Source organism: Tamandua tetradactyla, chromosome 19, assembly GCF_023851605.1.
Source record: "Tamandua tetradactyla isolate mTamTet1 chromosome 19, mTamTet1.pri, whole genome shotgun sequence".
NCBI lineage: Eukaryota > Metazoa > Chordata > Mammalia > Pilosa > Myrmecophagidae > Tamandua > Tamandua tetradactyla.
Genome location: NC_135345.1, coordinates 6,821,537 through 6,833,732, shown reverse-complemented (window position 1 = coordinate 6,833,732; position 12,196 = coordinate 6,821,537). Strand labels below are relative to the sequence as shown.

General features: G+C 53.4%; 1 protein-coding gene across 1 annotated transcript in view; it reads right to left on the bottom strand.

Annotated features, from left to right (window-relative positions):
* JAKMIP1 (janus kinase and microtubule interacting protein 1) overlaps window positions 1–9,188 on the bottom strand; it is a 125,739-nt gene extending 116,551 nt beyond the window's left edge. Inside the window, exons 1-2 of the mRNA XM_077136361.1 lie at window positions 9,038–9,188; window positions 8,613–8,880 (exon numbers count right to left, since the gene is read on the bottom strand). Of these exons, the coding sequence (XP_076992476.1) occupies window positions 8,613–8,741 (129 nt within the window). The 5' untranslated portion in view covers window positions 8,742–8,880; window positions 9,038–9,188. The remainder of the gene's footprint in view (window positions 1–8,612; window positions 8,881–9,037) is intronic.
* Window positions 9,189–12,196: the final 3,008 nt, after the last annotated feature.

Genomic DNA, 12,196 nt, shown 5'->3' with positions numbered 1-12,196 from the left:
TAACAGCCCTCACCTCCCCCCCAAACGCATGCTCACGACATCACAAAGAACTCAGCATTCGATATCCCCCTTGCCCTGCTCAATCCCTGCCCAGAGAACTCAACCCCACATGAAAAGCCACTTCTGCTTTAATGCACATTGTCTGTCTTCCCCAGGGAGAAGGTCAGCCCAGCAAGGATAAGGCCAGTGCCCGCTCGCCCTGCGCCCCAGTGCCCAGGTAGCCGAGGGCCCTCAAAGCCCAGTCGTTTAGTGAGCAGGTCAGCCACTGCTACCCACAAGCTCCAGCACTGCAGAATCAGCCCCTGCCTGGTCAGCCAGGCTCAGGGAAGGCCCAGGGTCTGAGCTGGCCTGGGAGGAGGCCACTGCATCCCCAGTCTAGGCAGCCGAGGGACACTTCAGGCAGAAGGAAGGGCCCGCTGGCACCACGAGCCTCAGCTGCTCACCTTGAAAGAAGAAGAACACTCCTGCAGGATTGTGGTGCGGCTTCTGCAACGCCCCCACCTGGTGACAGGGTGCAAAGCAGGCCTCCGGGAAGGAATTCCCTTCTGGTCCTGTTTGTCTGGGCAGCCAGCATCTGCGCCTATAGCTGAGACCCAGAATGGTATGGAGCCACAGAAATGACGACAGCTCATGACGTACTTACTCTGCGCTTGCTGCTGAGTGCTAATCACAAAACAGCGCAGTCAATCTTACATGCCAACCCTCCGAGATAGGGCCACCGAACCCAAAAAAGTTAACAGGGCAGGCCTGCCCGCTGTCCTCTGAGAGCCCTGCTTGCAAGGTTGGCCTCAGTTGTCATCTGAGAACTTGGACTTTGGGAGGTTCCCACCATTTCTGTAATGGTTTGAAAATGTTATGCACCCCAGAAAAGCAATGTCCTTTTAAGCCTCATCCAACCTTGTCGTTTAGGGTAGAAACTCTCAATTGACTGCTTCTGTGGAGATTTGACACACCCTATTGTGGGTGTGACCTTTTGATTAGATGGAGATTTGACTCCGCCGGTTCAAGGTGGGTCTTGATTAGTTTACTAGAGTCTTTAAGAGAGCTCACAGAGAAGGAGAGAGCTCAGAGCCAACAAAGACCCAAATGTTTGGAGATACAGAGCCCAGCAGATATCGCCATGTGCCTTCCCATGAGATGCTAAACAAGCCAGAACCTGGAGAGAGCCAAGGGAAGCCAAGAAATGAAAGCCAGCTCTGAAGAAGCAAAATGAGGAGCCCCCACAGGAACAGAGGCTGAAAGCAACAGTGCCCAGGAGCAAGGGACCAGCAGATGCCAGCTACATGCCTTCCCAGCTTACAGGGGTGTTCCAGATGGCATCAGCCCTTCTTGAGTAAAGGTAACCTCTTTTTTGGTGGCTTAATTTGGACATTTCCATGGCCTTAGAATTGTGACTTGTAACTTAATAAACTCCCTTTATAAAAGCCAGTCCATTTTCTGGCATATTGTGTTCTGGCAGTTTTAGCAAACCAAAACGATTTCCGAACTGATAAGTGAGGGTCCTGGTGCCTAGATTCTTATTGCAAACAATTTCACTACTGCTGAGCACCTGCTGTCCTTCTGAGAGCCTGGAACCTTGGTAGGTGCTGAGTGGGTACCTCTGTGACCAGGCCCCAATAAAAGCCCTGGGTTCTGAATCTCTCATGAGTTTTCCTGGCAGGTGGCATTTTGCACGTGTTGTCACAGCTCATTGCCAGGGCATTAAGCACATCCTGTGTGATCCCTTCCAGGGAAGGGACCCTTGGAAGCTTGTGCCTTGTTCCCCTGGGCACACTCGGAGGGGACCTGGAGGATGTAGCCAGGCCAGGGCAGAAAAAGCAGAAGTAAGGTCTAGGGCAGTGGGGCAGCCAGAGGGGGCTGAGCTGGTGGTCTTCGTTCATGCGTTTGTTCATTCATGTGCTTTTTAATTCCATCCATTCTCTATGCATCTGTTGACCATGAGCTTCATGGGAATGATGAGGTTGCTTAGTCCTCCCAGCAGACCCTGGGAGATGAAGCCAAGGCTCAGAGACAGTAAGGAATAGGAAGACAGTGGTAGGGACCTGAAAGGGGCACGGAGGGATTGCAGAAGGCAGGAGGAGTGAATCCAAGAAAAGGCAGAGAGGCTGCCACTCTGGGGGCTGCAGGGGACAGCAAGCAGCTTGATGGCTCAGAGAAGAGAAAATCAAGCAGCTGCACAGCTTTAAATGCCTGGGGCCACATTACAGCACCCAGAGAGCCTCAAATATTCCAGCGGAACTGTCCCACCCACACATCCCTTCAGCAGCAACTTCAGCACCACAGGGGGCAACTCCCGGCAAAGGCAGTACCCTTCAGTGCCCCTTCTCAAATAAATTCTCTCTTTCCATTTTGTTCACTAACTCTTCACGTGGCTGAAAATCAGATCCTGTTTACTTCTCCAGATATAATTCCTGCTTCTCGTTACCACTCCCCAGCTCCGGTCGGCCCATCAGCCACATGGAACGGTTTTCGGGTCCTCCAGTGCCGTTGTCTCCCCACTCAAAGCCTTCACACATGCTGTTCCCTCTACATGGAACACTATTCCCATCACCTCCTGGCTGAAATCTACCTACTCAGGTCTTGACCCATAGATCCTGGCCTATATATCCCATCCCGTGTACCCCCACTGAAGAAGGCCCTCCTCGGAACTGCCGGAGGCTGGATGACCCCTGCCTGTCCATTTATCTATCTCCCCACCCACTGCAGAGCTCAGGACCCTCTGCCTCTTGGCTCCCCAGGCTATTGCTAGCACTCCGCATGGGCCTGCACCTAGGAGATATTCAAACATTTGTTAATAATTGTGTGTACTGGAAGTCACCAAGAAGCAAAACTTTCAGTCTTTAGGTCTGGTAGAAACAAACACCTCAAGACATAGGAGAAGCAAATCAAGCCTTTACCGTCCCTTCCAGCTCTGGGAGTTATGACAGCAACCAAGTTATCGGTCACAAAACATACCCACAGTGATCATGGCTCTCCCCAGAACTGGAAAGAACACAAACCAGAAATACATCCCCCGTGGCCCCGGTATTAGATTCTGGAGTTAGGGGCAGACGAGGTGGAGAGGTAGCAGCAGGGGAAGGGGACAGCATTGCTGAACTGTCACCCAGTGTGGGACTCCAGAGCAGGGACATTTACCCTCCTAGGAGGGACGTAACTCACTCTCAGCTTTGTCATGAGGCAATCAAAGTGCAGAGAAGCTTCCAGTGACCTTCCTGAGATGGCCAGCTGCCAAGTGGCAGAGCCAGGCTCCACCCAGCCGCAGACACGGTCTTTGCTGCCGAGCTCGGGACATATTCATCTACTCAGCAAACCATTTAGAACATCACTCGTAAGATGTGCCAAGGGAGGGTTTTCTTTAAAACATTCTACTAAAATGCTTTATTAGAACTTTTCACTTCAAATACCATACAATAGACACATTCCACAGGCACTTTACAATCCATTTGTTTTCTAAATAATAGAAGTTTCAGAAAGTGGGAAAAGCTGCCTCTGTGGAAAATGGCAACATTTTACCCCACACAGACCATCTTGTTTATATAGCCTATTAACCTCTTAAAATTGACTGTAAGTGAGGAATTTTATAATGTCACCTGGGTATTAATAATTAAAAATTTACTTAGAACAACAGGGAAAGAAGCAAGTAAAACCAACCCAGGCAAAGACAGGGTCCAAGGTCTCCTTCCATAAAACACGATGCCAGAAATAACGGAGGCCATTCCATCTTCCGAGCACCTCCTCTGGGTCTGGACATGGAGCCTTCTCTAACGCTTTTTGCACTAGGAAGCCAGAACGTTAAACAGGTAGTGACCGCTCCCATTACAAATAAAATGTCCCTGGCATTTTTTTCCCAGGAGGCATAGCGCCCTGACCTGCCTGGTTAACTTGACAGTAATCTGGGATCAGAAGGAACAAACTGGGGTCAAGTCCTGACTCTAATGAGCTAAGTGTCCCAGCACATTGCTTAAGCTCTCAGGGCTTAGGTTTCCTCTCTGGTAACTCCGGGCTGTCAACACCTGCCCCTCGGAGGACTGCCGGAGGAGGCAAGCCATACGGTGCCTGCATGGCTGGGTAAAGGGAAGCTGGTTGCTGCGGTTCTGAGTTTGCACACCAGGGGTGAGCAAGCCCTGGTGTGACTGGTTGCAGGTAGAAGAGAAGGGAGGAGCGTGGAGGGAGCAGAGCATGTGCAGGACTGCCTGGGAGGGGTCAACAGGGCCAAGCCGGACACAGGAGAGTCTGAGGGCTGTTCCTGGGAGAGGGCAGAGGGGCCAACCGAGATGGCTGGATGGTGCAGGGGTGTGCAGCAGGGACATTTAACAGAAACTAGGGCCAGGCAAGAGGTCCTTCTGGGTCCCACCAGCTCTGCCCACAGCTGCTGAGCCCAGACATAGCAGAGCGAGGCTGGTGTGTATGCACAGCAGAGCCACCCCCAGGTGTGCACAGAGCCACCCCTTCCTACTCAGTGGAGCTGGGCAGGTCTGTGAAAGTTACCCAGCACTGTGCCCACCAGATGCTTCCCAAGTCCAAGGGCATGGCAGGGATAGGAACCGGCACCTGCCCACTCCCGGGCACCTGAACTCTAAATGCAACCACAGGAGCAAAAGGCGCATGGGGGGAGCTGGCATGGAGGACTCACCTGAGCCCATCCTGCCCACACCCAGCCCTGTGGCTGCAATGGTTTATGGGCCTCGGCCCCCCACCTCCCCCCTCTTCCATTGCAGTCCTTATCCAGACTCCATAAACAGCTCGGCATCCCCAGACCCACCCACACCTCCCCACCCCCCTGCTACCACCCGGGATCCCTCCACCAGTTCATGGTAGTTGCCACCCAACCCAAAATACCCTTCCCGCTTTGGCCCCTGCCCACTCACCCCTTTAGTCCCCCTGCGGAGCCAACACAGACCCCTGAAAGTGAACATTAGATAGCAGCCTCCAGTGCTCAAAGCCTCCCACGTCCCACGGGGTGCCAGGTCAACAGAATTGAAACCACTCTATCATGTTGAGCAATTAAGTCACTGTGGGGCAGATGGTGGAGCCAGGTTTCTCCCTGATGCAGTGAGAGATAAAGACAAAGCAGGGGAGGGACTGGGTTGGAGTTGGAGACATCAGAAGGATGCAGGTTTAGCCGAGTGGATATGTACAGGGAAACTCAGGCTGTTTGGGAACACTGGGCTTAGGAGACACACGTGCATTTTCTTGCTCTCAGTTGAGAGGTCTGAGAAGCAACGGCAGCACCACAGCAATGAGCACACCCAGAGCCAGGAATCGTGGCTTCCAGTCCCATTCTCCCATGTAAGGAACCAAGGCCCCTTGGAAAAATGGCTGATTCTAGGGCTGGAGCAGGAAATATTCAAGGTGACCCTGGAGTATCTTGTGGTGCCAGAAAGTGAGAAAATGCTTGCTTAAATAAATAAACGCTTAAGCAAACAAATACAATTTTAAAATTCTGCAACATTTTAAAATGTGTTACAAATGAGTGTGACAAAGGGACACTGGAGCCAACCGAAAGTGCTCTCAGTGGCCACATCCAGAACAATTTGAGCCAGAAAATAAAGTAGTATTAGATCATTTTCCAAAGTATGAAATCAATACCCATGCCTCTCCATCCCCTTCTCCAGCTTTAGTTCCTTCAGGGAACTTTCCACCACCTGATAAGTACTATATGGTAAGCACTCATGTTCATCTCAGATCTTTTCCTCCACCTGAATATAAGCCCCAGGAAAGGCCCTCCTTTTCCAGGGCACTGTAGCTCCTGAGACAGAGCCTGGAATACTGTAGGTGCTCAATAAACAGGCTCAATAATAGGACTGAGTGAAAAAGAGAACAGAAGGGTGACCAACCTGGCAGAGTTTGCAAATACTAACAACATCCACCCTATGAGCTCAGCTGAGCTTATAGATCAGCTTCCTTGGATCGGGGCTGGACCAGGCCCCCAGCCCCCACTCCCCACCCCCAGGAGCCCCAAGATTTCCTCTGTAGCCACACAATTCACATTCAAATTTCAAACTCACTGACCCACCCAGAGAGGCTGGAAGCCCCCAGAGGGCAGGATCAGGTCTGATTTACTTCTATGTCATCAGGTGAGTGCCCCTGGCCCACCTGATGGATTAGAACCAGAGCAGGCTGTGTGCTACAAGATGGACTGCTGACCAGCTGCTAAGTGGTGGGTAGCAAATGGAACCCCCCCCCCCCCCGTCTGACTCTGGCCATCTGACCTCTGCCTCTCCGTCCTCCCCACCCCAGCCCAGGGACTTCTTGGTGCCAGGACTCTACCCACCAGCCTTGGTATCCCCAACTGAGACTCGGGGTGCCTCTGAGTATGGGCCAGACCCTTGGGATTGTGTAAACACCAATCCCTTTCTCTCCGGCCACAAAGACTGGTGCCAGCTCCAAAACCAATTCTGCAATGCCTTCTCAAGCCCCTCCTGTCCCCACACCATTTTCCAGTGGTGCTCACACATATCCCCGTGCTCCTCCAGCCACCTGCTGGAGGGCTCCCCTCCACAGGCCCAGGCATGGGGCCCAGCACCCAGGGTGCTTGCTTCATGAAGGAATGAACAAAGAGATACATATGTCCCATAGCCCCCATCCTGAGGTGGCCAACAAGTACTCCTTGCTAAAACTACACTCTAAATGTGACTTTGACAGTTATTATTAGATCATATAAAAATCCCATCTATCCCCCCATCCTTTGGTGTGGACAGCCCTTCTCAACACGCAAAAGTCAGAACAGGCATTCCCCAAAGATCCCTGTCGACTGGGAGAAGAATTAAAGGAGCAAGAGGGGGTATAACAGAAAAAAACAGGATTTAACAAATGAGTATGACTGCTGAATCACTATATTAATATTCCTTCTAGCCTCCCGTGCTTGGGAGCAGCTAGAAGGGAAAATCTGAGATGAATGGAATGGTCGCCCATGACAAACTCTGGGATCTGTTCTGTAACTGCTTGTTGAAGAGTGCTTTGAAAATCATTGGTTTGTTTTCTTTCTTTGCTTTGTATATATGTTATATCATACGACAGAAAAATGTTTTTTTAAAATCTTGTCTAAACACAATCAAGTTTACATTTGCGCTTTTCCTGCCAGCCAATAAGCACATCTGCCGAGCCCTCTAGGAACCAACATGCTCCCCGTGTAAAGGCCTGCGGGAGACCATGGGGGCAGCTGGACTGGGGAAACCGGCAGCCAGGGCACACCCTCATGGAAATTTCCACATGTCCCGCAGTCAGGACGGACAAGTGCAGGCCTGGGTCCCCAAAGGCCTGGGTCCCCAAAGGCCTGGCTTCCAGCCCCAGTCCCCCCCTTACAACTGTGCCCCCCACAGGTCACCACAGGGACCAGCAGACCCTCGAAAGACCCTGGCCATGTCTTTACAGAAGACACAAATGAAAGCCACCACTGACCAACCTGAGTGCTTGGTGTGACAGGCAGGATCCAAGCTATGTGACCATCTCATTTACTTAACCTACGCAGGGAGGTGGGGGCCTCAGAAGTCCCCGTAGAACACACAGGGAAACCGAGGCATGGCGAGGTTAACTGGCTTGCAGTTGACTGAGGCTGGTTAGCTACAGAGGTGGGATGGAACCTGGCAGTTGACTCAGGCTGGCCTGTTCCCCCATAACCGCAGATGCTGATGCTGCTTCTGAGTAGGATGTGCCCTGTCTATAGCATCCCTCCCTCCAGACCACCCCACAGCCAGCCCTGCAATCCCGGGCGGGCAGCTCCATCCTGACTGGGGCAGAGTGTGGACAGGTTGCTATCACCAGAAGCTATGGCTGGAGGAGTGCCTGGAGAAGGGGAGGTGGGGGGACAGCAGGGGGGACTGTCCCCAAGCTCTCAGTGCCTGGAGAGGAGGACAGCACATCTGTCTCTGAGCTCTCCAGTGCCTGGAGCTGGGAAGGGGGCCCATTTGTCCCCAAGCTCCCAGGAGCCATCATCACTCTGGTCCCCAGGTTGGTTCTGCTTCTGCTCTCTGTTTAGCCATGGGGCTCCCGAGTTATGGTCAGGGCCTGAGCCTAAGCCCCTGCCCCCTCCCACTCTGGAGATGGATGCTGCCCAGGACTCCCGCTGCTGCCCAGGGTTCCCAGCCATTCTGCCCCAGAGAAACCAGGCCCAAAACAAGGGCTGTGACAGGGACCCTGGGCCCCAACTGGGTATTTATTGTGCAATTAATTCTGCTCTTTACAACTTCCACCTGAGCGGTTATTAATACATCATGTATCAAGTGAAAAAATGGAGGTACAGAGCCCATAAGCCTCTTGTCTAAGGTGGTAAGGGAGGGCAACAGCTCACCTGTTCTAAAGCCTGACCACAACCCCCTCAGGCGACACTGCTGTCACCCCCACACTGAAATTCGAGCACCCAGATTTAAGTAGTTTGTCCAAGGTTTCCTGCTGGTATGTGGGGCCACGATTCACACCAGGCGGTGCCTGGGGACAACTGATATTATCCCCCACTTTAACCAGGGGTAAACTGAGGCTGGGAGGAGCTGGGTGCAGAATGGGAGGGGACGTGCCCTCCACACGTCCACAAGGGGCGCTATTGCCCCCCCTCACCAATCCCCCCACCCCCACCGCGCACACCCCACCCTCCGCCGAGGCCCCGCCTCTCCCACCTTGCTCTTTTCCTGCTGGAACTCAATTTGGATGCTGGTGAGCTTCGCCCGCAGCTCCTCGTTCGCCATCTGCACCGCGTCGGTCTCCGTGTCGGGCTTCTCGCCCTTGGTCCGGCCTTTCTTGGACATGCTTCCTCTCGGGTTGAGAAGTCAAGATCCTGCGGCTTCCGCCCACCTGGCGGCAGGTGCGGGGGACCAGCTCCGCCGCGCTAACCGGTCGCACAAGCCTCAGCACGCGCCTCGGCGGAAGCCACCATCACTTGGGATCCTGGCCGGGAAGGAAGGAAGCCGAGTTAGCAGAGAGCGGCTGGGTCGCCTGGCCTCGGACCCTCAAACCCAGGGGCAGCCAGTGCCTGCCGAGGCCTCCTTCCCTGCCTGGGGCACCCGCGTGGGCTCCCACACATCCAGCCCTTCCCAAGGCTCACCTGAGCGCTTTGCAAACTTGAACTAAGAACCGCTGGAGCTGAAGACTCAGGCTCCCGGGCCCCACCCCCAGAGAACCTGCTTTGCATCTCTAACTGGCTCCCAGATGATGCTGAAGCTGCAGGTCCACAGAGCACACCTGGAGCAGCCCTAGTCCACTCCTGTCCTGGCCAGAGCTTGAGAATGAGTCTGTACCACCCAAGCCACGTGTAAAGGGCAGTCTGCAAGCCTCTGTGAGCCTCAGTCACCTGGGGTGCCGTTTTCAAATGCAGATCCCTGCGCCACACCCCCAGAGCACCAAGCTCCAGAGCCTGGGAATCTGCATTTCCCATCAGCACTCCCAGCTGATTCTGGAGCAGAGTGTGGGGACCACGCTTTGAGAAATGGGCTGGTAGACTTCATAAAGGATTCGGTTCCCTCCCCACCCTCATCCCCCCAGATTAGCACAGCACTGGGTGCCCTGAGCTGTCAGCTCTGCTCCCAGCAGGGGTTCTAGGCCAGCTGGGAAGGCTCCCGGAGGAGGTGGCCACTACGCAGCAGTGGTCTCTCTGCCAGGCCTGAGCTGGTCACCAGGTAGCCCAGGGGCCCTGAGAAGCAAGGGGTTCCCGCCCCCCATCACTCATAGCTCTCTGGTGGGGGGAGGCTCCCAAAGCTTCACTTTGGTCAGACTGCCCTCACCAACCATGGGGTGGTGAAGCCAAAGCTCCTCAAAATCTGGCCAGTGGGAGCATCGAGAGCCACTGACTGGGCACCCGCGGGAGTTGTCACACCTATGCTACCTCTCATTCAATCAGCTCCCTATAGGAAGGTGAGGTCCAAAATTACAGCTGTGGAAACTGAGGCACACAGAGGGTAACCACCAGTGACAGTAAAACAGCCAATAAGAGGAAGGGTTGGGATTCAAACCCGGGTCCGCCTGCTTTAGGAAACAGGCCCCAAAAGGGACTTGTCCAAAGTCACACAGGGTGGTGGCGATGGGCCCTACGCCCTCACACCTCCCCACCCCAAGTCCCAAGGCACACATGCCCCTCACAGAATGGAAGGGGAATGCTGCCCACAGGGCGGGGGGCTCCACCGGGGACTGGGGGCTATGAAAGGCAGCCCTCCGCAGGCCATCACCTCTGGTACAGAGGAAGAGCAGGTGGCACCGGGCTGCAGGCATCCCACTCAGTAAGGGGTGTGCTGACCCTGACACCAGGGAAAGGTTTGTGGGGTGCATGCCAAGCCAGGGCTCCTCCCCGCAGGCTGCACACGCCCCGCCAGACCCAGCTGGGAACACGAGATTCGGCCCCACTTCCATGTGCCACAGCTCCAGCAGCCATAATCTCAAAGATCTGGTTCGCCATCAGAACACATCCCAGGAAATAAGCAAAGTCAGTCTAGAAGGGAGAGTCAGGGCGGGGCGGCAACGACAAGCAAACCCCCCTAGCCTAGAGGTCATTTCAATGAGGTATCCTGTCCAAACCTGCAAAGCACATGGGCTCCAAGGCCCCCACTCCCCGCTGAGGGCTATTTAAATTACAACCTGCACCCTCTTTCAGTGCCTTCCTTCATTTCTGTCCACAGCCCGTATACCTCCTGACAATCCTTCTAGTGTCTTGAGCCATCCTGTCTATTGTTGGGTGTCTCTCCCCACTAGAACATTAGCTCCTTGAGGACAGGAGCTTGGGGCTGCTTTGGTCCCTCCTGACCCCCCAGAGCCTAGGACAGAGCCTGGCCCACAGCAAGCCTCAGGAAATCCTCGTAAGGGTAAGAATTGGGAGAATCACACCTGCAGAAGGAGGCTGTCAGCGGGGAGGCATGGGGGAAGGGCAGTCTGAGCACTGGCCCTGGCAGGAACCAAGCAAGGAAAACCCATTCTTGGCTTCTGCAGCGAGCCCTGCAGGTTCTCGGCAGCTCTGGTTAATGCCCCATCAATGCTTCCCACCACCAAGGCGAGTCCCGCAGTGGCTGAGAACACCTGTGGCAGGTGGAATTCTGACCCTAACAAGCCTGTGTTCTTCATGTCAGTCCGCCAACTCATCCAGATTACCGGAGGCCTTATAGACAGAACCCCGAAATCACAGAGGCGGGACAGTAGAGGATGCTGTCATGCGACGGGAGTCAGAGACACAACAAGCCAAAGACCCTCCAGGGGTGTCAGCAGCCAGTGCCAAAATGCAACAGCTTTGGGGGTGGAAGTTAGCCTTACCCTAGATTTTGGGCTTCTAGCCTCAAGACCATGAGCCAATATATCTACATTGTTTAAGTCAACCCATTGGGCGGTACTTGTCACAGCAGCCTGGCAACCTAGAACAGAGCCTAATCTTAAGAGACAGACAAGCTTGCATTCAGGTCCCAGCCCGCCTCCAGGAACTCCATGCTGGACATGCTTCTTAACTGCCCTGAACCTCAGTCTCCCCATGTGTCCAGCAGAGACTAATGTCAATGCATTCTGGACCCCTGCTAGCTCACAGACCCTTCTTTCGCCTTCTCTCCATCACTCAAGACCTGCCACAGTGACCCTGCTTTCCTCAAACTGCGAAACATATTTCCACCTCAGGACCTTTGCATGTGCTGCTCTCCTGATTATCCTTATCTCCAGTTCTGTCATTTCCTTCAGATATCTGCTCCAATGGAAGCTCTTCAGAGGCGACTGCCTTCTAGAAAATAATGGCACTAATTATAGCAACATATATAGTATTCACAAATTTTTATATCTTTGCAAAATATATTATATACCATGGGCACTGTTCTAAGTGACTTATTAACTGAAGCTAACAACAGTCCTTGAAGACAGTATCATTATTGCCCCATTTCACAGGAAGAAAAATAGTATTACCCTAGAAGGGGGCACAATGGGAAGGGGTGAGCCAGGGTGGCCCCAACTTCCTTGGCTCCGAGTCCTTTCCCTAACCATCATGCCACGCACTGCCTCTAGGAGGCCATTTCCCACCCCCTTCCCCTCCTTACTCTGTCATATTATTGTTTTCCATATGACAAAATATATGTTTACTTATTTTGTGTCTGTGTCCCCTGAACTAGGATGTAAGTTCCAAGTGAGCCAGGCCTGGGTCTGATGTGTTGCTTACTGTATCCCCTGCATCTAGAACAGAACCCAGCATATCAGAGGCACTCTATAAATATTTGTTGAATGAGTGGGTGAGTGAATGAATGAATGA